Below are 24,546 nucleotides of genomic sequence, written 5' to 3' on the forward strand. Positions count from 1 at the left end.
GCTCATGGAGGCGTTTACGTTGACGCTCTACGTTCAGTACAGTAAGTCTGGACGGGGCTGTGGTTCGGCTTGGCAGCAGTTCTGGGTTGAATTTTCTGGTGGGCGACTAACTTTGGCTCTGTGGACTAAATATAGATCTCTCTCTCTGTGACTCTTTTTAGATTCTGACTCCCCACTACTATTTGTGGGTTTTACCACAAAGCTTTCCCGTCTGTCCTATACTTATCCATAACATGCTATATACATTACAGGTGGGAAAAACGGTTCTCTAAACACAGAACTCTCTTTCCTCTCCTTCACTTGTTTTTCTCTCCTTCTGAAAGTTATTTTTATTTCCTCTTGTGGTCAAACAGTAAAAAACTAAACTCGTCTGGTGAGGGAAGAAAAAGCAACATGACACAGATATCTGTAGGGGTCGATTCACCGATGTATCGCCATTTCTTTTGTTTTAAATTGATTTTTTTTAATGCCAGAATGGATCTATCTGCTTCATCTGAGTCTATGAGGAGGTAGAAGGAAGTTACCGCTTTTATTGTGGTAGTCTGAGTAACGTGACGTCATATCCGTTCCGTATCCGTCAACCAAAACAAACCTCAGAGAGTCTAAAACGTTGGAGGGTCAGCGTGGATACGACCTGCACCCTCCCATGTTAAATCCAGTGTGGTAAACACTACACATCCAGTAAAGGATGGAAACACTTTGGGTTTCACACATTGACAGGAAAAGCAGAGCTAGACAGAGCAGAGCTAAAGCTGCATGATAACTCTGTCAGGGACAGGAAGCGTTATGGTATGGCGATAACGTTGCGGTGGAGCCGGCCGTCGCTCTCGTCTCCGTGGTCAAATGGGCCGACGCTTTCGTCTCCGTGGTCAAATGGGCCAACGCTACAACTGTAGAGCACCCAGATACTGACATGTGTGTTCTATGCATTGAAACGGCCCCGATGGAGCTGACCATGGATGGATAAAGAGAACGGAGCTGACGGGAGAGCTAGAGACAGACTTTTGGCAGATACGATTTACATATTTAATTTGATTAATATCATAGCAAAATAACATATCCATAAAATTATATTGCTTAAAAGAATACCCTCCTTTATTTTAAAACATATTTAACTATTACTGAAAACTTAAAACAAAAAAATTCTAAATTGGCAAAAAAAACTAGAATATTTAGACATTTCAAATTTATTCCAATGTTTAACAGACCCCGATTGTTTTTTTATTTATTTTTTTTATTAATTTTTTCCTTTCCTTACATTTGATTTGTTGTATAATTTATTTCATATTTATATTATTTTTATATTGTGAAATATATTTACTGATTGTTTTTGTAATGAACGTTTTAAATAAAGTATAGAAATAATTTCAAAATAAGATGTTAACAAAGGGAACTGTATATACAGAATACATCTATGGAAATAAGATTGATTGGATTATATTAACTAAAAGTATAAAACATTACATGTCCCTTATAAATTAAAAAGAAAATACCACTAATCTTTGAGAGAAATGTCTATTTTTTTTAATTTTGTGTTGCTGGAAAAAAAAATGATACGCTGATATATTTGACTTCAGGACATCTCTGACTACATACATGCTGAAAATCAATACTTTTTACTGTATTAATTTAGATATTTTCCAAAGTAAAAGTCCCTAGAAGTGCATGATTCAACTTTTTCCCTTCATGGTCTAGTGTTAAAAAAGTTAACAAAAGTCGCAATACATATTGAAACGCCACCCGAGTATGATGACGGGTGAATCGGCCCAGCTCGACTGGATCAGGAAGAAAAGATTGAGAATATGTGATTTTTCTCAGATCTGCTTAAAACTTTTAAATTAATTCAATGTGGATTTTATTAAATCTATAATTCACCTACAAGCTTTTTTCTCTGCATTACAAGAAAAGAAAATCCAATAAATGAATTATTGATAGCATAAAGAATCAGAGAGTGGGAAGCTATTAACGTGATGAATTGAACCGTTCAGGATAACGACAGTTTGATCTAACTACCGGGGGGGGAGCGGGTCTCTTCCTGTCCTTACCCTGGGAGGGACCTCCTCTGAAGGGGGGGCTGAGGGTCTATGCTGGGGGGGGGGTTGTGGGTCAGAGCGTGCAGGCGTTGATGATGATGGTGATGATGATGAAGATGGAGGGCGATGGTGTTCCTGGCTGTTGCGAAGGTGAAGGTTTTCAAAGCTAGGGGCGACGAGTGGCTCGCTGAAGGAGTGCGACCGCGACACAACGGGCGGCGTGCCGGCGGCGGCGGCGGAGGAGGAGGAGTTTGACGAGGCCACGCTGACGCTGCTCTTTAACGCAGCCAGATGGGATCGGACCTTACAGACAACAATAAGAACACATCGGGGTGAGGAGGGGGAGGTCGGGTCAGTCGGCAAGCAGTGCACTCTCACAAAGAGCAGGGGCTTCTGGGTATCTTTAGGGGGTCTGTCAGATTGGAGCCAAACATGCAGGGAGCCTGAAACGGTTCCTTGAGGAACACCTTCAGGAACATGCAGCTGTAATATCATCTCTCTTCAGACATGGAATATGAAGCATCACTAGCTTCATCCATCTGTTAATGTGAAGACTTTTTGTCATTCAAAATCAGAGCGATATTATAATTAATATATAATAAATGATGCTGCGTCCAACTGTGCATAAACACAGAATGACAAGACGTTACGTTGAGCCTAATTCCTCTCTGCTGACATGATGCATCTCAAGTGTTTCTGCTGGATATTCATAAATATCTTCCCAGCAGTCGGCACGGATAAATGTAGAGATTATAGTTAAGCGATAGATTTATTACCGAGCTTTTTAAGAAGAAGGAGGAACAAGACGTGCATTTAATCTGTATTTAAGTTTTCAGCCTTTAACGTTAATCTGACGGCATTCAATTATAGACGTTGAAGGTGACGGAGGATGGAAGTGTTACAGGTCAGCAACTGACTTTTATGTAAACGTGACTCAGACATGAGGCCGACACGGAGAATTGGCATCACGTTTACAGAACGGGGTCCATGTCTCAAAGTGATTTTCAGTTATCCTCCTCCTCTGTGCCCAGAGCTCTTCTGGTTAATGTTCTGGACACGGAGTCAGGAAGCATTTAAAACCAACTGGTAGAATCGGTTTTGTTGGTGAAATCAGCTGCTGTCGTGTTTGTGTGTTTGTTTGGAGGGAAAAGCTGAAGACTTTTTGGCTCCAAATCATAGCAGAGCCCCTAAAGACCCCGAGTTCATCCATGTTAACCTGTTGGCACTGAGGCTGCACCTTTTAGGGGAAGAGGAAGGAGGCCCGGAGCGTAGTGAGTATTAATAGAAGTATTTGGTAGGAAAAGGTGCAGCCTGAGCGACAGGCAGGTATAAGGTCATACTTTAGAGAATAACACAGGGAGAAAATACAAATAAAAAACAGGCAGTGAATGGAGAGATGAAGCCGAGAGGATCCTGAGACAAATAATGGTGAGACTCGGACTGTTGACTCATTTTAAACTTTTCCAATTTGTGATAATATTTAATTACCTGCCGCAGGGGTGTAAAAAAATATTGATACACATGAGTATCCCCTGGCATGTTTAATGCTACTTTCATTTATTTCTTTTATGTGTTTACTTTCCACAACAGCTTTTGTGTACTTTTACCTATGTATCTGTTTTGAAATATTTCTGTGTATTTGTATTATTGTATTGTACCCATTCAAAATAAAATATAAAAAACAAGGACCCTTACCAATGACGGTGCATTTAAGACCTTTTTAATATCAATTAGAAAGAATAAAGATGATCAAGTTTATCTCTGCAAAAGCAATTAAACTGTTATCATACTTTTAATTTCACCATAAAACACCACATGAGAGTTTAAGGCCTCTGAATTCAGAGGAAGTGATTTAAGACATTTCTCAGACAATCTTTATAAATCTGTAAAATGTTAGTTGAAATATTTATGATGAGTTAAAGAGAGATGTCTCAGTATTCGTATGTCCTGTTTTAGCTTTAGTCTCCCATCCAGTTTCAGTTACAGCAACACTAAGCGAAGCTAGATAACTTGAGTCTCACCAACGTTTGTCCTCAGGACGATTCGACCACCAGAACCGAGCATGAAGATGAATCGTATTAACGATGCATGAACACAAGCTGACATGCAAACATATACATGAAGACAGAACCACATAGAGGCCAACATACAGCAGCATGCACACATTCAGGGCCGGGGCAGGAAAGCTTGTGACTTTAACGCTGGACACTGATGGAGTTACTATTGTTTCTTTATTACGCATTCAACCAGAAGAGGTTTGAGAGCAAAACTACTGACATGTAATCAGAAAATGTTTTATTGGAAGTCAAATAAATTTGGGATTAAAAAAGTTTTGTTTTACGAATCTCAAACTTTTGCTTGTAAATTCAAAAGTTTTGTTAAACTTTGACCTGAATATTGTGGATTTTTGGACTTTAGATTTGCAGAAAAACTTTTTTATTCGCAAACAAAACTTTTTTATCTGCAAAAAAAACCTTTTTTATTTGCAAAAAGAAACTTTTATTTGCAAAGAACATTTTCAGATTTGCAAACAAAACTTTTTGATTCGCATAAATACATTTTTAATCATTGATTGCAGTGTCAAAACTTTATATTCGCAAACAAATTTTAGTATTTGCAAACAAAACTTTTTTATTCGCAAACAAAAGTTTTTTATTCGCAAACAAAACTTTATATTTGCAAACAACATTTTATTACTTGCAAACAAAACTTTTTATTTTCAAACAAAACTTTTTTTCTTGCAAAAAAAATTATTTTGCAATTTTTTTAAAATTTGCAACAAACTTTTTGATTCTCATTAATACGTTTTTGAATCACAAATTTATTTTATTTGCAATAAAACATTTTTGATTATTTAAATTTGGAAACTTTTGCTCTCAAACCAAGTCTGATTAATTGCCTAATAAAGACACAAAGTAACTCCATAGACGCTGTGGTGGACGTCCAGCCGTGACCGTGATCTTCACCGACCTTAACCAAGTAGCCTTACAATAGTAGTTTAAACGTAACCGGACCTCAACAACATCCAGTTTTAATAGAGAAGTCTCCATGAGTGAAGCTTACATCCTCTTCATCACACTGCAGCTTTAATTCTTATTTAATTAGCTCTAATCAAGCCCTCAAAAGATGAACCCTTCCTGGTTTGATTGAGTACACGGTGAAGTCGTGTAACAATAAAACACAACGCCACAAGAAAAAACTCATTAATCCACTTTTAACATTATGCTTAATAACAACGCACCAGTGAGTTACATCACCACCTCTCTCTCTCTTTACTAAAGTCACAGCATCAATTTAATCTGTGCGACACACTCCAAACAGATTGACTTCAATGAACTGTGATTATTCACGCTTAGTGGGTTGAGTCCTTCTCTGGGAAGATGACTAATACTGTCTGAGTCACCCGGCTGCAAATCAGGCTGCTCATGAATTATTGATGTTTTTAAATCAGCAGCACACAATGACGAGGTACAGTACAGAGACGTACAACACCCCCTAAACATACCACCAAACAAACACTCTCATGTTCACACACACACACACACACACACACACACACACACACACTTGGGGGAGAAAAGTGACTCTGAGGTAATCACACATTTTGGTGAAAGTGCTTTTGTTTTGCTTTGACGAGAGGGAGGACAACCTGTCAATCAAAGAGTTGAATCATGGGAGAAGAGTATATAATCAGGGCTGTAATCGGTTCATTTTCATTCCACAAAATGTTGAGATTTCTTTTAGATTAAAAAAGAAAAAACTTTCACTAACAACCGCTGGCTTTGTGTCATAAAAAGCTCTCTTCTGTCTGAAAATCTGAAATTGACTTGGAGATTTAATGCAAGTTTCATAAGTTACACAATGAAATGGGTGAATTGAAATAGAATTGATGACGACCCTGACGTAGAAAAGAGTCTAGAGACGTTCAGTTGGATCCATCCAGAAGAAACAACCTGAAAGAGTTGAGCTGAAGCCGACAGGAAGGAGGAAATCACAGAAAAGCATCTCACACATTAAGATTAAACAGCAAGAGCATAGAAGTATTTTGAAGTCACCTGAAAGAGAAAACCTTAATGAGAGATTGTGATAATAAAAAAAGGTACACAGGCGACATCCAGAGTCAGTGGAGATGGGAGGTACTGCCACATAAACAAAGCTAGTTTCCCAATGAACTGGCAGCACCCATAAATCCATTCAGTGTTAGCGAGGCCGGTCCTGGCAAATGAGCCTCCACACTCACTGGCAGCGTGGAGCCGACAGCATCCTCTACACAAAATCTAATTTGGCCCGTTGGCATTGGAAGAACGAGTACATGTCTGGACCGTGTTCGCTCAGTCTGTGAATTTGTGGCTGAATTGTTCCACTAATAGTCAGTGATCATGACTATAATGTTAAATCCAGCAGGACATGTCCACCAGGTTCGGAAAGGACACTAGGGTATCCTATCGTTGAATGCACCCGATTGGTCCCTGATTTTCAAACAGACGCCTGCTCGTAAACTTTCTGTTATTCTCTCTAACACAAGGGTCAGCAACCTGCCTCTCTTCGATTGGATGAACCATCTGTCAATCAAACTCTTGCCGAAGCCAGTCGGGAGAAGAGCGAAAACGTGTTTTTTCACATACACCTAAGCCACGCCCACGTCACAGGACGCTGATTGGTCCAAACCACTGTGGCTCGGACAACAAACGCATGGATTTCCTTGTGATTTCACACAAGGCGTTTGTTTGGCAAATGGCAAGGCACCGATGTGTGCACAGTAAAGCAAACACCAAACAGCACTTCGCGTAGCGTGCACCTCTACTTTAACTAATGTCTGCATTGTCTTTCACCAGTCCTCAACTGGTAAACAATATAAACTGATTCACTAACTAAAAAATAACAAGAACGGAACAGAAAATGACCCAGTTGGCCTTTAACTTAACCGCGACCACGTCAACATCTCCTGTACCCGCTATACGATGCAACCTGCCAGTGGAAAGCTTTTAATTTGAAGCCACAACAGGAAGTCTTAAGTTTGGAATAAAAAAATCTAAGTAGGAACAGGAATGCCGGCATCAAATGAGAAACACGCATGTCATATGACTCCATGTATGTTTACTTTTAGGTTTGAGGAGCTTTTGAGTGTCACATCTCTTCTCTCTGATGTGGAAATGATTAAACAAACAGATCTGGAGTCAAAGGGAGCAAACAGGTTTATATTTGTCCGTTACTGGCACCCTGACACGGCTAAGTCCTGCCAGAGAAACAGCACCAGCAGACTGGAACTAGTGACAACCGACCCACTGGACACCGACTCTAAATGCTGCCTGTGTACAAGAGCTGTGGGAGTAAAGAAGAAGGACTGATTCAGGAGGACAGGGTGGGGGGGGGGTTACCTGTGGTTCCACAGGCCGGTGCATGGCGGCGGGCGCCTCCGCCACCGCCACCGCCACCGCCGGGTTCCCGTTGGGGTAGGAGGACTCGGAGCGCGGTGGCACCGGAGGCAGCTGTGGTTTGATCTGCGCCGCCTGAGGAGAACCCTGGATGTTCTTCCGGTACCGCTCATCAGCCTGAAGAGGACGGACATTAGCAGCATTAGCGGCGGTTACAGAGGGCACGGGTCAACGTGTGAGAGGACATAAAGACGAGAGTGGACAGAAGCCATTAGGCGCTACGGTTTGTTAGTTTCCCCGCCGCAGAGCAGAGAGACGCTTCGGTACAAGCACATCTGCAGGAACAACAAAGCACTTTCCTCAAGGGCACCGGTGTTATTGTTACCACAAAACTCTCCCACATCCACTGCTGGTAGGACGACCAGCACAGAGGCATGCATTTATCATGTGGAGGGAAAAACACTGAGGGTGAGAACAGAAAGGTTAGGACACACACCGAGGACCAGGAGGAGGACACCGGCTCACAGCTGCTTCTTTGTCAAAGTGTTTTTTAGTCTGAAATGTCAAAGCTAATTGTTGGCAGGACCTAATCTGTTCTGCAAAAACCAGATAATCTAATCTTAACTTGAAAATCACTGCTCTTAAACAGAACGTCCACTGAGATACTCTGCAGATAAGACATCTCCCAGCATCTAGTTTGAGTTTCATCCTACAGCATGACAACTGAGAATAGCTCATTCACTGACAAGTTAATACGCAAAGCTGCAGAATCAATCAGATTCACGACTGTAATAATAACAATATAATCACAAAGTGAGAACCTGAGCAGTCAGAACAACAAATGATCCACTGGGTTTGGAGGTAAAACTGAAATAATTTCTCATTGCACGGTAAAAATGTGCACACGCAACTCTGGTAAGAACAGAACATGGATGTATAATAAGACCTGGATACGGCGCCACCGCTCAGCACTGCTTCCTATTGCAACGAAACACCTCAGCTATGAACACGGTCAATTATTACTTTGTGTATTGAATATTTTTAAGCCGGCGGGTGGGGGGGGGGGTTAATCTTTGTAAAACTTTTCCAAAGCCCAGAAAAGTCATTTTTGTCTGAATGACGTCATCGCTGAACGGTTCATTGAGGCATGATGGGATTAACCCTACCATGCATATCCAGCGGCCGCATAACCTCAAGGAGGGGGAAAAGAGATGTCACATGTCATCATTTAGTCATATCATCGGGGGAGCAACACATGCACAGTAAAATCTGGTCTGCGCTCGCCGAAGTTCATGATATCATGATATCAATGTGCACGCAGCGTCAGCCTCAGGTAGCTAACTGGAAACAGCCAAATGAACGATACAAAAACAAGCTGTTCACAGTCACTGTTTTGCATCACGTGAAAGAGTTCTACACCCCAAAACTACATGCAAACAGCATTTTGTCAGTCAGTTGCTTTTAGATCTGATTTCTCTCCTTCTCCTCTCCCGACCGGGTGGTAAACGGCAACAGCAGGATGCCAAAAAGAGAGAGAGACGCTGAGGTGAGGTGGCTCATTATATTATGGTGGCAAAGACAACAGGGAGGCTAAATAGAAGAAGCAGGAGGAGCTGGTCGGGTCACAGCGAACTCTTCTTCCTCTAAAGAAGTTCAGTCAGGAGGAAAACAGAAATTGAGAAAAAGAGTTGTCGTGTCGTTTGAATTTGAGTGCGCCGTACTTTTATATTCTTTTTTAAAAACACAGCACGTATAAATCCCTTTAAATCTTTAATTAAAAACAAATGTCAGACTTCAGAAATGTCTTGTCGGAGGAGTCACAGGCATGACTCTCTTTTGACTTTAGATTCATTTAATAAATCGTTTGCTGTTAATAATCTGTTAATGTTCTGCCTTGGTGTGAAATGTGCAGCCAATAACCCAGACATTATTACTGCTGATTATTAGACTTAGATAGTTTAGAAAGAGACATTGAGAGTATCTAGTCATTCGGCTCGTCTACAAAGCGTCCACACCAGCAGCTAGCCATCCATCACCAGGTAGAGCAGTGGGAGTGAGTACACACAAGCAAAGAGAGCATTGTACAGCGGTCAGCGCGGCGGCGACGAGCTGCGAGGGTTCACCTCTCTGATTGGCTCAGAGTCGGGGGCGGGGCCTTGGAGGTCAGCGGCAGGGAGCTTGGCTTCTGTAGTTTTCTCCAGACTGTGATGTTTCTGACTTTCAGAGTCGGTGCTCTGTTGTTCTGTTGTTGTATCCGGCTCGGGGCTCAGTGGGGGGGGCTTCATCATGTCCTGGTCAGCGCTCTGTGAGGGTTTGGTGCTGCTCGGTTGCTGGGCCGTTTTGTTACTATCCGGGTTCTGGTTCTGCTGGAGGGACAGCAGGTAGGCCTGCTCCTGCTGCAGCTGTCTCTGGAGCTTCTGGGCTTGACGCTGCTCCTCGAGCTCCCGCCATTTATACTCCTGAGTGCAGGAAGTGTAAAGTTCAACCAAAACCCTCGCTACTTGAATTCCTTCTGGGATCCCCAAACATTCAGACCTGCTGCAGGCAACTTAGAGACTCACGTCCAGCTGATCTTCATGAGAGAAATGCATTAACAAGTAAACATGTTCTTCTTTCTGGAGAAGCCCTGTTCAGCTCATTTTCTAAACCTCTGATGTGGTCGGCAGCAGAACAACCGTAAGCCTCAGGGTGACTGTATGGAAGTGATTAAAGGGGGTTTGAGGGTTGTGTATTTTTTTTCTTTAGTGAGGTCTTTTTCATGTCTCAGATTTATAATTAATTTCATCCTTTTCTTGCGAGATTTACTGTAAAAAAATAAATTAGATAGTTACATCAAAACAGTTAAGGCAAAAACAGGCCTTTTGTGGACGCTATAGATTACAAAGATGTGGAGATCTGGAGGACGGAACCTGGCAAAATAAATAAATAAATAAATGACTCGATAAATAAATAAATAAATAAACTGTGAATGCACCAAAAATAATATTAAAAATAAATGTAGGCATTAATTAATTGATAATATGTGACATAAATTGATATTTCTGTTTTAATTTGCTTCTTTATTTATTTATCTTTATATTAATTCCCCTTCTACTCTTCTATTTAATTTTCCCTTTTATTTATTTATTTATATTACATTTTAAATGTATCTATTTATTTTTGCATTTATTTTTTATTTGTTTATAAATGTATTTATTAATTAAATTGTATGTATTTATTTATTTATGCATGATTTTCCCTTTGCATTTCTGAAAATAATATGAGAAATAAATGTAGGCATTAATTAATTGATAAAATGTGACATAAATTGATATTTCTGTTTTAATTTGCTTCTTTATTTATTTATCTTTCTATTAATTCCCCCTCTACTCTTCTATTTAATTTTCCCTTTTATTTATCTATTTATTTATCCATCTATTTATTTTTGCATTTATTTATTTTTAAAATTTTTTATAAATGTATTTATTCATTAAATTGTATGCATTCATTTATTTATTTATTTATGCATGATTTTCCCTTTGCATTTCTGAAAATAATATTAAAAATAAATGTAGGCATATATGAATTAATTGATAAAATGTGTGTTTATTAATTCCCCTATCTATCTACTCTTGTATTCCTTTTATTTATTTACTTATTTATTTATTTTTATTAACTATTAAATTTCATTTTTGCATTTATTTTTTATTAATTTATTCATTTAATTGTATATATTTATTATGCATTTATTTATCTATTTCTGCATGATTTTCCCCTTATTTATTTTTTTAAATAAGTCATTTTTTAAGTTGAGTCAAAATATGAATAACTTTGGGAAGGTGTCTTGCTGTTTTAAAATGTCAAACATAAAGGTTCAACCCCCTAAAACAAACTAAACTAAAGTAACTGAAGCAACAGCAGCAGGCTTGTGGGGCAAATGTCCAAAGTGTCCATCTGTTAGATCAGTCGACTTTGGTCAAAGTTAAACCGCTGAACTATTAAATCAATAATGATTTTTATGAGTTTTCATACTTGTGCTTTTTGCCAGAAGCCACATCTAAAATATCAAGAGCTTGTTCAATGAGATGTAGATGATTTACTCTTCTAAATCTGTTCAAAGAAAGTGTTTGAGTCCTTTAGATCAGCTCCAAACTTGTTTTTTCACACTAATGTTTATCAGTGGTGACGGTGTAGGAACCGGGGAGTCAATGATAAAGTGATGTGTGAAGCCTGGATATGAGTGGTCACATCCTTTCATTATATCAGTATCCTCTGTAACCCTCCAGAGGAGCACAATCCTTTAAAAGAGTCATACAGACCCCTTTAAATAACCTGGAACATCTGGAATATAAAACCAGGGGAAGCCCTCTCTTCCAGTTGGATGACTGGTTTCCTGGTGACGACATCGCCGTCACGACGGGCCTGTAAACATCCCCACTTCCCCCCCGCTAAAAAACCTGAGAACACTTACTACGCTTTAACGGCTCCCCGCGGATCTACAAAAGTCTTCAGTTTAGTCCCAAAAAAACTTGATTCAGTTCACGTCGGAAACTCAATCAGGAAAGTTTGTGTAACGGAGGGATAATAAGTAGCTGCATTATGAAGTTTAACAACCTGGGAGATGTGGAAACATTAAGATATGACCTCTCGGGACACTAATGGAAATAACATGGTCGATTTAGAGAGGAAAAAAAGAGAGGGAATAAGGGAAGGAGGGATAATAGGGGCCAAATGAAATAGGAAAAACTCAGATATGATTGGGCAGCCAGACACTCACCAGCAGCATGGCCTGTTCGTGGAGCAGCTGCTGCTGCAGGATCTCCAGGTGCCTCTGCTCCTCCTCCAGCTGACGGCGGATGTACTCCTGTCAATCAAACACAGCCCACCACGTCCCCGTTAGTTCAAACGTCTTATCTGCATATATATATAGCATCTTCATTATGAGGACGGGTCTGCAAAACGTGGTTTCAACAGACAAATGAGCAAGGATTTCATGATCTTGTGATGCAAGAATGAACACAAATTCAACCAGTTCCCATCATATTTGTATTCTGTTGTGGGAAGATATATCGGGGAATTAATAAAAAAATTAAATAAATAAGGAAGCAAATTAAAACACTAATACCATGTCACCTTTTATCATTTAATTAATGCCTTCATTTATTTTAAATATTTGTTTTTGTACATTTAATGGCATATTTATTTATTTATTTATATATTAAGTCATTTAGTTATTTTAAATTTACATTAAAAATAAATACATACATTTAATAATTAATAAATACATTTAAAAATAAAATAATAATAAATGCTAAAATAAATTTAAAAGTTAATAAAATTAAAAAACAAATAAATAAATAAATAAAAGGGAAAATTAAATAAAAGAGTAGATGGATAGGGGAATTAATACAAAGGTAAATAAATAAGGAAGCAAATTAAAACAGAAATATAAATGTATGTAATTTTATCAAATAATGAATGCCTTCATTTATTTTTAATATTATTTTTGGTACATTTAATGGCATATCTTGTGATGCAAGAATGAACACAAATTCAACCAGTTCCCATAATATTTGTTTGCTGTTGTTGTTTTGCATAAAAAAATAGTCTTTTACCAATCACTGCAATGTTCCACAAAGAAATAATCAAATTTAGAACCACTTTAAGAGCCAAAGTCAAATAAACATCAAGGCTCAATCTCAACAATCCAACTTCGTGGTGGGAATGACTTTGTTTCCTGAGATCTAACAGATTGATGAGCACATGTATTTTTGTATTTCCACAGGTAATTGCAAAGAAAACGGTCCCACATTTTTGTGCAGTTTTTTTAACTATGGGATCCAAATAAAACATAAATAGAAATGGTTCCAAGGTACCAATGGTTGTTGTATGGTTTTTCAATTAAACAGGCGACTGTTCAAGCAAAGTCAGTTTTTTACAGCCTGGTTTCTTTGAGCAGTTTGGGGCGTCACTTTAAAACACATGGGCCAGCAACACTATGGAGGGCGGAACCTAAGAACCTAATAAATAAATACATTTGTAAAATGAATAAATACTTTAAAAAAAAAAAATTTAAAAGTTCTTAAAAATAAATAAATAAAGGGAGATTAAATAGAAGAGAAGAGATATCAGGTAATTAATACAAAAGTAAATAAATAAGGAAGAAAATTAAAACAAATACCAATTTATGTCTCCTTTCATCAATTTATTAATGCCTTCATTTATTTTAATATTATGGTTGGTACATTTAATGGCATATTTATTTATTTATTTATTTTTGATTTACATAAAAAAATAAATACATAAATTTAATAATGAATAAGTAAATTAAAAAATACATCAATAGAAATGGTTGTACCTGAAAAGGTAGCTCTAAAAACTAAGAAAAACTAAAACTAAAAAAGACATTGCCTGGTTAAAAAATGAATAAATATGAAATAAAAATGAACGAAACAAAAAAAAAAAAATAACTGTACTGTAAATCAAAAAATAAATATATAAAAACTACAAATAAAACTTTCTGAAAAACTGGAACTAAACTAACACTAAACTAATATGTAACAGAAAAGTAAAAACTAAAATAAATCTAAAAAGAATTGAAAATGTAAAACTATTATAAACTCTCCACAGAACATTTTTGTTAGAAAAAAAATATAGCTCATTTTTAAAAGAGATATAAACTTTTGTTATTATATTATTATTATTATTTTAACGCTGAGTGTTTCTTGTGTGCGTGACTCTGACTCGTATATAAATAAGATATAATTTTGTATTATTATATTATTATTATTTTATCGCTGAGTGTTTCCTGTGTGCGTGACTGTGACTCGTCGTACCTGTTCCCGGTCGGCCCTCCTCTTCTCCTCTTCGCCCCTCCTGCGCTCCTCCTCCTCTTTGCGGCGTCGCTCCATCTCCTCGACACGTCTCTTCTCCTCTTGCTCGCGTCGGCGCTGCTCGCGCTCCTGCTGCCTCCTCATCTCGCGCTCACGCCGTTGTTGCTGCGGGCGGACACAGGAGGAGAGTTAACAGACAGTCAACAGGGTTCATGTCACAACCGATGGCGTCCTGACTTCTGACTTCAGACTTTCTAAATAAGAAGTAGGGTTATATTAGAAACCCTTCATATGATGCAAACTGTGACGTGTGTTCTGTTTACATGAAGGACACCAGTATAGTTTATCAGGTTATTTACATATAAATAAATACCGACGGTGGACGAGCTGATGTGGCAGGATGAAGTTAAAATGTCAACGTTTCCAGCCGTGCATTGAGACGTAATTAGAGTAATATTTTAAGTCTGACAGGCAGTTATCTGATGCGTGGCTCTCTAAGCAGACAGATGAAGAACTTACACTGATTCCTGTCAGTCAGAGTGAAAAGGTGCAGAGAAAGCTGCAGTATATCATGTTACAGTGTCATGTTACAGTATCATGTTACAGTGTCGTCGTGTTTGTATGAATTCAGTGTTCAGGGCCGGTGCCCCCTCCTCAGCGTTGGTGATGTCATCCACTCTCCTCGTCGTTGAGGATGCGTGTAAGAAGCTTCATAAATAACTCACATCCTTCTCTGAAACACAACTATTTTTAGTCCTATTCTAACTTACAGAAGAACTCCTGGGATAATTCATAAATAATATATATATATACTTAAGATATGGTTTTAAATTAAACAGGCGACTGTTCAAGCAAAGTCAGTTTTTTACAACCTGGTTTGTTTTAGTAGTTTGGGGGCTTCACTGTTGTGGACAGCTTTAAAACACATGGGCCAGCAACACTATGAAGGACGGAACCTAAGAACCTAATAAATAAATACATTTGTAAAAATGAATAAAATAATTAAAATATATATAATTAAAGATAAATGCAAAAATAAATTCAAAAGTTGGAATAAAACAAATAAATAAATGGAAATTAAATAGTAGAGAAGATAAAAATAAATAATTTAGATAAGTAAATAAGGAAGCAAATTAAAACACTAATACCATGTCACCTTTCATCAATTAATTAATGCCTTCATTTATTTTAAATATTATTTTTGGTACATTTAATGGCATATTTATTTATTTATATATTGAGTCATTTAGTTATTTTAGATTTACATTAAAAATAAATGCATAAATACATATATTTAATAATTAATAAATACATTGAAAAATAAAGTATTAATAAATGCTAAAATAAATTTAAAAGTTAATAAAATTAAAAAACAAATAAATAGATAAAAGGGAAAATTAAATAAAAGAGAAGATGGATAGGGGAATTAATACAAAGGTAAATAAATAAGGAAGCAAATTATAACAGAAATATAAATTTATGTAATTTTATCAAATAATGAATGCCTTCATTTATTTTTAATATTATTTTTGGTACATTTAATGGCAAATTTATTTATTTATTTGTTGAGTAATTTATTTATTTATTTAAGTTTCGTCCTCCAAGAGATATTTAGATATTAGGTTAACTATTTTATATAAAATAAATTTGGAAAATCAAAGAAAAGTTGTCCTCTACAATCCTGCACTGCAGTGTCAAATATCATATTGATATTAATATTATTTTTGATGCAGGTGTTGCTGCTCACCTCCTCTAGCCGCCTCCGCTGCTCCTTCTGCTGCTCAATACGTTTCTGCCTCTCGGCCAGCAGTTGGCGTTTGTACTCCTCCTGCTCTCGGAGCTGCTGCTCCTGGAGGTGCTGCTGGCGACGCAGCGCCTCCGAGCGCTCCTTGTTCTCCTGCTGCAGCCGGATGAAGTCCCGGCGCAGAGTCGACTCGCCCGGCACGTTGACGATGGAGCTGCACGCGAGAAGGAGGCAACGAGAGGCTTTAGCTGGTGTGTTAGCTCAAAAAACAGGTAATAAAAGCTCAAATAAATAAAGTGTGAATTCCCGACGTTGGGATGCTGAAGATTTGTTGTTGTTGTTTTTTTTTTTTAAATCATGCTTTATATTGTTTCCTTAAGAAAAATTATTACAACAACCTCAACCATAATAAATAAAATAATATGTACATATAATAAAGTATTAAAAAACAAGGGAGGAGAAAAAATGGTAATAATAATAATAATAATAATAATAATAATAATAATAATAATAATAATAATAATTAAAATTGAACAAATTAAATAAAAATATAATAAAAATGTAATTAAAAAATAATAATAAAAAAAAATAAAAAAATAAGGATTTGGTGTTTTAAGTGGCACCACCAACATTTTTTTGTAATATTAGAAAGTAACAGTTACATATCACTGGAAAGCTGCTGTTGAGCTCCGTCTGCCACTTCTAATCACAAAGAATGACAAAAGGGAAAAATACAAAAAAAAAATATTATGTTCTAAATAATAATTTCTGTATTTGTTTTGATCATATTATTTGATTTCATGAACCTGTGGTTTTTGTGTGTTACTCTACCATACTATTACATGGTAGTGGTTAGCTTCTTGTGCTGGGAGAAGCTGTCATGTTTAGCTGGTTTGTTTTGCAGTTTGACCAGACAAATGTTCTGTATTCTGGTTTGCATACACAGAGAGGAAAAGAGGCTTGCAAGGCAAACAAAGCTGCTTTAATATGTGAGAATATATTCTCACCTCGGCTCTCCTTCTTGCTCAGATGCCTCTTCCTCCTCTTCTTCACTGCCACTGTATTCATACTCCGTCTCATCTGAGGACAGCGAGGAAAAATATTATAACAGCTGTAAAGTAAAGTCATTAAAATTAAAATCCTGCAACCCTCTGAACCCCACAACCCGTCAGCCGGTTTGAAAAGAAGACAAAAATTTCCAAAATTACACCATTTATCAGAGCCAGAAACTGTAAAAACAGAAAATATTGACAGATTTTTTTAATTTCCGACGGTCCTTGAACGAAGTATGGATGACGATCAAGAAAAATAAACAAAATCGAAGCTTAAAATAGTGATATTTCATCAAAATCACTTTATTCTACTGTAAATGTCTCATTTAAAATTTTGCCAAAAATCAACTGTTTGCATGAACCAGATCCCGTAAAAACATTAAATTCTGCGCTCTGCACTTGGAAAAATGTTCTATATATAGATTCCATTTGTTTTTATTTTTGTAAAATAAATTATCAAGGAAATTCAACTCTTTTTTTATGATTTATGGAATAATAACTATTATAATGCACAAGATACATTTTTGAGTTCTCTCTACTTCTAGTCATGATCGAGCTGTTTCCATAGAGGTGCAGAGCGAGGCAAGATTTTATAATTTCCGACGGTACTTGAACGACTCATGGGTTGCAAACGCTTAAAATAGTGATATTTCATCAAAATCACTTTATTCCACTTTATGTGTCTCATTAAAAATGTCACCAAAACTCAAAGGTTTGCAGGAACCAGATCCTGTAAAAAACATTAAATTCTGCGCTCTGCAGCGCAACTAAAAAGCTATGAATGACTTGGCTGAGGCCAGCAGTCATGTGGCAAGAATTCAGTGAGACTTGGACTTTATTCAGAGGTTCTGGTTGCGGTTTATCAGAGGGTTAAAACACTGCGTATATAAGAGTTACTGTTTTATCATAAGCCAACATTTAGAGACTTTCGTCTCAAAGTGAAATAATAGTAAACTCTTCAATGGTTCACTTAAAAATCAAGAAAATGTGTAATTGTATGTAACCTGTAATTTTAGGTTATGTTAAGTTTCTTTTATCGTTTCCTTTCCCGCTGATAAAAACACCAAACATCCACATTTTGTAGAGCAGCTGCTGAACTATTCCAGATGTTCATCCATCAGTATCACAGCGGCGATAAACGCAGCGACAGCATCAGCATCAGCATCAGCATCAGCATCAGCATCAGCTCCGCCTCGGTGGACTCACCCTTCTCTCCCCTCTTCTTCTTGGTCCGGTCGATGTGGTCTTTGAGCTGGATGCGGACCTGCCTCTCGTTGGGCTGGTCCCGGATGAAGGGGTGTTTCAGCAGCTGCTCGGTGGGAGGACGCTGCGTGTAGTTCTTCACCAGGCAGCCCTCGATGAAGCTGAAGAACTTCTTCGACCTGTTAAAGGTTAAGATGTGACGTTTGGGGTGAAGATGTGCGTTACATTGTCTATTCGTTAACATTGGAGACACTTTTGACGGAGAAGTTAAAGATTGAAAAGTAAAGCTCACCATTTTTTGGACTTGAGTCGAGGAGGAGGGTTTCTGGGGATGAGGAAGAGGGCTCTCATTGGATGCATGTCACACAGAGCTGGAAACAAAAGAGAAGTCAAAGTCATACATGTTAGACTGAACTTTCTTCCAGAAGAATAAACAGGTTCAAAACACGGCACCCTTTTCTGTGCTGTGACAGTAATTATACCAATTCCTCATTTCCTCATTATTAAAATGATTTAAAGATGACACATCGTGCTCATTTTCAGGTTCATACTTTTCTCATAACGCCGGTGCTGCAGCACTTCTTTTTACCATCTCTCTGAAAATACCTTTGTTTGGGAGCGTGCCAAACTAGCCGTTATGCAGTTGTGTTACTTGGTGACATCACTACGTTACAGAGGAAAAGGTGGGACTTTTAATTAATGCGAGTAACTCCCTTTGTCGTGGACTTTGGGCTTTAGAACTTTGCAAAACATTTTACATGCACAAAAACAACTATATAACACACTAAAGGAAAGGGGAAAGCACAAAAGCATAATAGGTCCTCTTTAATGTTTTGAAGATGCCAAACAGAGCAGCATCAGGTGAACGTGATGAGTACTTACGGGGAGCTCCCTCGGCCATCTCTATGGCCGTGATTCCACAGGACCACAGGTCACTCTGGACGACACAACACAAGATGAGTTAAATGAGTTTGTGTGCACGTTTCTCTCATTTATACACATCTAGTTCTACCAAGGAGTGGATGCATCATATCTCAGATAGCAGAGGTTCTCAGACTGTTTAAAGTCTTGTTATCAGACGTAATGTTACTAACTGCATTGTTAGTAGACGTAAACTGACGATGAGGAGGAGTTACCCCGAGAGATTACATTACAGCTCGTTTAGCTGCTGCCGTCTGCAGCGTTCTCCCTCAATACTGGACCTATTTCAGCAATAGTTGTCCCCGTTAGTCACTGAGACACAAAAACATGGGAAAATAGAAATACAAAATTGGCATCTAACTACGACGACCATTAATTACGCAGCCGGGGAAAGAACGTAATATTCAGAGAAAACACTTCAAAGAAATTCCAAGATTAAACGTGGATATTCTCTGAGATTAAAGTGAGATTAAAGATTAAGAGAATAAAGTCATAACTTTACAAGAAAAAAAGTCGGAATATTACAAGAATAAAGTGCTAGATTATAAAGTCGTAAATTTACGAGAAAAAAAACTCGCAAAAGTAATGGAGTACCAAACCATAGTAACGCCAGCCACCGACTGAAATTCGCCGTCGTATACGACCCAAACGTTAAAACAAGGTTAACACATCCACATATAAACGTCCAACACAAACTGCAGCTTTCAGGGGAGATGTGGGAATTTATTTTACTTTGTTTTTATTTCTTTTTTTCCTGGGAATCCTTTCTGTCACTTTCTCCTTTATAACGTGTGAAAATCTATTCATAGAGTCCCTGATAGATTGTAAAACAGATCCAGATGCGTACCCTGTAGTCGTAGGTAGCATCTGGATTTTCATCACAGGCGATGACCTCTGGAGCCATCCAATACGGCGTCCCGATGAAGGTGTTCCTCCGACCGACCGTCCGGTCCAGCTGAGCGCTCACACCAAAGTCCACTGGGAAATAAAGGAGAGTTGACTAATCGAGACAAGACCAGAAACTTCTGAGAGACATCTCCGGTAAACACCATCCCTAACTGGGTGAGACCGTCCAACATGACAGAACATCTCTGGTAATGAGAAAGCTGCACGGAGCCGACTCAGATGTGGTGCTGCAGTGTTCTCCGGCTCTACAGGCCCAGTTTGAACTCACATTTCAACCAGAATAAAGTCAACACAACGTACCCAGTTTGACTTCAGCGTTTTCAGTCAGCAGCACGTTTTGTCCCTTGATGTCACGGTGGATGACGTGGTGAGCGTGCAGGTGAGCTAATCCCTGCAGGGACGAGAGAAAAAAGAACTTATTACATTCAGCACAAACCCGCTGAAACAACACTCACACTCTCAGCCTGTTCAGAACATATTTCACTGTGAATATGAAACATGAATATGAGGACGGACCCTGAGGATCTCTCTGGAGATGTAGGCGATCCAGTCCTCCTTCAGCGTGTTGCCTTTAGTGTTCTTCACTAGATCTGTGATGGAACCGGCTCCACAGAACTCCATCACCAGCTGGAGAGGAGACAACAGGAGACACAGATTCACACTCAGTCACTCACTCACTCCATCATCATCACACTGACAGTTACATCTACAGGAAGGTGCTGCACGCAGCATTTTACCATCAATAAACCATCAACACATTCATTTTGTAGTACAGCAACAGACAAGAGTCTCTATAAGCTTGAGCTCTGCTTTTTTCCTCTTTTGGTCAGATCTGGATGGAAATGTCAGAGCATATCATATTATAACCTGTGTGGGGATTACAGGAGTAAATCACCAGTTTCATTACAATACGATATTATAGATTCTTTGGGCAACGATATGATATTTGCTGATATCTGCCACCATACAATTTTGATTAGATTCAATTCAGGGACCTACAATCGATGTTTATTTAACACAATATTTATATAAACTCAGAAAAGGCAACTAACATATGATTTGAACATTTTATTACTGGGCTCTGCAGGAAGGACGTGCATTAGGACTCAAATGAATTAAAGGGACTCTATGTAAGTTTTTACACGTATAATTGTTTGGGGTTTTTTTATCGTTTTTTTATTGCCAAAAACGAGACCTTCCACCCGGTAGTATATAAAGTAATTACCTTCACCAGCTGCAACATTAAAGTGATGAACTTATTAATGCATCACTAGTTATAATCCAGTAATATTATACACATTATTCTACGTAATAAGTAGTTTTACTTTAGGTATTTTAAGTATACTTTGATGCTACTACTTTGTACTTTTACTTAAGTAAGATTTTGGGTTTCTTACTGTTTTGACCGAAGCTCGCTGGCGTCCAGGTAGCGTGAGGACAAGCAACAGGACGCTGACTGTCGTTGACTTAACGGCCACAGGCGTCGCTGTTAACAAGCAATTTCTGATTCTAACATAGAGTCCCTTTAATTCAATTTAATTAATTAAAATCAATCTCATGCTGGTCCACTTTGCTTGTTGCTCCATTTTTCTGCAAATACAGGAGGTTAAGTTTTACAGAAAAACTACTAGCCGGACTTTGGTGTTGGCGAGATAGGGCGTGGTCTTGGTGAGATAGGGCATGGTCTTGGTGAGATAGGGCGTGGTCTTGGTGAGATAGGGCATGGTCTTGGTGAGATAGGGCGTGGTCTTGGTGAGATAGGGCGTGGTCTCGGCGAGATAGGGCGTGGTCTCGGTGAGATAGGGCGTGGTCTCGGTGAGATAGGGCGTGGTCTTGGTGAGATAGGGCATGGTGTTGGCGAGATAGGGCGTGGTCTTGGTGAGATAGGGCATGGTCTTGGTGAGATAGGGCGTGGTCTTGGTGAGATAGGGCGTGGTCTTGGCGGAGATCTGTGGTCTCTGAGTGCTCTTCTAGTTTTATCTTTTCTCTGTTGCTTGTGGATTTCAGTTTCATTGAGCTACGTTGGGAAGTCTAGTTGATGAATGATTACTATACAAAGTTACAGGAGAATTGAACACTCTGTTAACCTCACCCATAGCTGGTCGTCGTGGCCCGGAGGACTCTTCTTGATGAAGGCTCCGTAGTAGGTGGCTATGTTTCTATGGTGAGAGTACTTCTTCAGCATGTTGATTTCCAGCTTGATTTCCTCCTCTTCATCCTAAAAGAGAGACAGAGAGAGGAGTTAATATGTTATTATTACCTGTGAGATGACGAGGCAGGCATTATTTAAACTAATGGAACAGATCAAAACAAACTATAGAAGTTTATTTACTCCTGGTCAGGTTGTTTAAACTGGAGACACAGAGCAATGTCAATCGATTTAAATATTTAATCGCGAATAAATATGTCGTAATATTACGAGAATAAAGTCATAACTTTACTTTAAAAAAGAAAGTTACACATAAAATTACTACTTTATAATATTATGACTTTATTCTCGAAATCTCAGATTTTTTTTCTCCTCAATGTGGCCCTAATACTCCGTCGTACCGTCGTACCGTCGTACCATAGACCGACAACAATGATAAATAAAAATGAAAATGTAAACAAAGAACAGTTATTCATTTCCATTTTTAAAAATCCACACAGAGCCTCTGGAGAGGAGCTGAAGAGCTGCAGGTTGCTGACCTCTGCTTTACTGTTAAAAAAAGTTAACAAAAATCGCAATAAATCACAATACATAATGAATCGGCACCCAGGTATCGGGATAGTAAAAAACATGAAAAGATAAAAGCAGTTTGATACGTTAACAGTAAAACTAAAACTTGTCCGTCTATGAAAGACGGACTGAAGAGCCAAGCAAGAAACCAAACCAGTCTAATAAACGGATACGAGTCCAAACAAACATGCAGATAGTGAGCTGGAGCTGGAGGTGATAACGGAGCTCTGCCTCTCTCACACTCTACAGGATATTACAGCACACAGTCAGACACACGCAGCGTACAGACACATTACAAGATCAAGCGATTATCGAGACGCTGTGACATTTATGCTTTGCATCGGCGTCTGATCCCGCGGGCCGCCCCGGCGCTGACATGACATGACATTTTCACTGTTATTGCGGCCGGTCGATAAGCAGGAGCGTGACGGGCGGCTGCTGCAGCGGCCGGGACTCCTGAGCAAAGCGAGCGCCGCAGCAACCTCGTATGTCCACGGAGGGAAAGCTCCGAGGAGCTGAGAGGAAAACTGTTTGGCTTTTCACACTGAAACTGGTGACCTTTTGGCATTTTGTAGTAGTGCAGCAGCACTTTGAGCTTATTGCTAACATGCTCACAACGACATCGCCAACATGCTGACGTTGGGAGCGTATTTATGTCCCCAGTTTAATATCCTCTAATATGACACATTAAAACTACTACAAGGAACAATCATTTTGTGTTGGTTCTGGCGGCCCCTGTGGATAAGAGCGGTGGTGTTCCCGAGCACCAGACTCCCTTTAGAAAACCTCTCGTTTTACTGCAGCAGGGTCTGACAGTAAGGAACCAGTGTTTGATGGAAAATGGAAAATCAAACACTGGTTTGAAAAGAAAGCTGCTCTATTTTGTGAAGGTGTTACATAAAACTGTTGATCAATTCTATGGAGTCAAAGGAGTGTTATAAAAAAACAAAAAATCTGTAAAAGAATAAGAAAATAAATGTGGAAATATAAAAAAATAAATAAATAAAAGAATAAATAAATAGAAAACGTGGAAATATAAAGAGAAATAAATCAATTTAGAACTATAAAGACAAATAACAAAATATAATAGAATTATTAGCATTTTCTTTTGATTTTCAGATTTATTTGTAAGTTTATTTTTTATATTTTTAAATCATGTTTATTTATTTTTGCATATAAATTACTCTTTTTCTGCATATTTGTATAACTATTATCTATTTATTTTATAGAATAATAATTGTATCCCTATATTTTTTCCTATTGCTTTTCCCAATATTTTCCCTTTATTTCTCTTTTTATTTATTTCTCTTTATATTTCCAATTTATTTATTTTTAAATTTAAGTATTTATTCTTTTATGTATTCCTCTATATATTTCCATATTTATTTCCTAATTCTCTAATATATATATATATATATATATATATATTTAAATATTAAATTAAATTATATTTATTTATTTTTGTCCCTATATTTTCCCTTTATTTATTCTTTTATATATAAATATATATATATTTATATATATATTTCCATTTTTTTATTTACTTATTTATGCTTTTATGCACTCCTCTTTATATTTCCACATGTATTTTCTTATTCTTCTGCAGATTTATTCGTTTTTTAGGACACTAAATCAAATGTTAACTCCATAATAGCCACCATCAAATGTTGCCAGGAACACTACACCGATGTGTTGTGCATTCATTTTACACCCAAACTATTATACACCTCCTTTTCTTCAACCTTCTCTATGTCATCTATCAACAAACAGCAGCAGAAACA

At 38.0% G+C, this 24,546-nt stretch overlaps 1 protein-coding gene across 6 annotated transcripts in view; it reads right to left on the reverse strand.

Annotated features, from left to right (window-relative positions):
- The window catches only part of LOC141781911 (mitogen-activated protein kinase kinase kinase kinase 4-like), a 117,540-nt gene that overhangs the window by 27,024 nt on the left and 65,970 nt on the right, over nt 1–24,546 (reverse strand). For 2 of the 6 annotated variants that reach the window (XM_074657887.1, XM_074657884.1), the window contains exons 4-17: nt 22,139–22,264; nt 20,563–20,673; nt 20,347–20,437; nt 19,988–20,118; nt 19,102–19,156; nt 18,512–18,590; nt 18,223–18,398; nt 16,972–17,044; nt 15,968–16,178; nt 14,224–14,385; nt 12,165–12,251; nt 9,532–9,867; nt 7,412–7,585; nt 2,046–2,336 (exon numbers count right to left, since the gene is read on the reverse strand). In XM_074657887.1, coding sequence (XP_074513988.1) covers nt 2,046–2,336; nt 7,412–7,585; nt 9,532–9,867; nt 12,165–12,251; nt 14,224–14,385; nt 15,968–16,178; nt 16,972–17,044; nt 18,223–18,398; nt 18,512–18,590; nt 19,102–19,156; nt 19,988–20,118; nt 20,347–20,437; nt 20,563–20,673; nt 22,139–22,264 — 2,103 coding nt within the window. Of the gene's footprint in view, nt 1–2,045; nt 2,337–7,411; nt 7,586–9,531; nt 9,868–12,164; nt 12,252–14,223; nt 14,386–15,967; nt 16,179–16,626; nt 16,667–16,971; nt 17,045–18,222; nt 18,399–18,511; nt 18,591–19,101; nt 19,157–19,987; nt 20,119–20,346; nt 20,438–20,562; nt 20,674–22,138; nt 22,265–24,546 lie in introns of those variants that run through there. The other 4 variants (XM_074657889.1, XM_074657885.1, XM_074657886.1 and 1 more) reach the window with 3 other exon arrangements.

The sequence above is a fragment of the Sebastes fasciatus genome, chromosome 14, assembly GCF_043250625.1.
Source record: "Sebastes fasciatus isolate fSebFas1 chromosome 14, fSebFas1.pri, whole genome shotgun sequence".
NCBI classification, from domain to species: Eukaryota; Metazoa; Chordata; class Actinopteri; order Perciformes; family Sebastidae; genus Sebastes; species Sebastes fasciatus.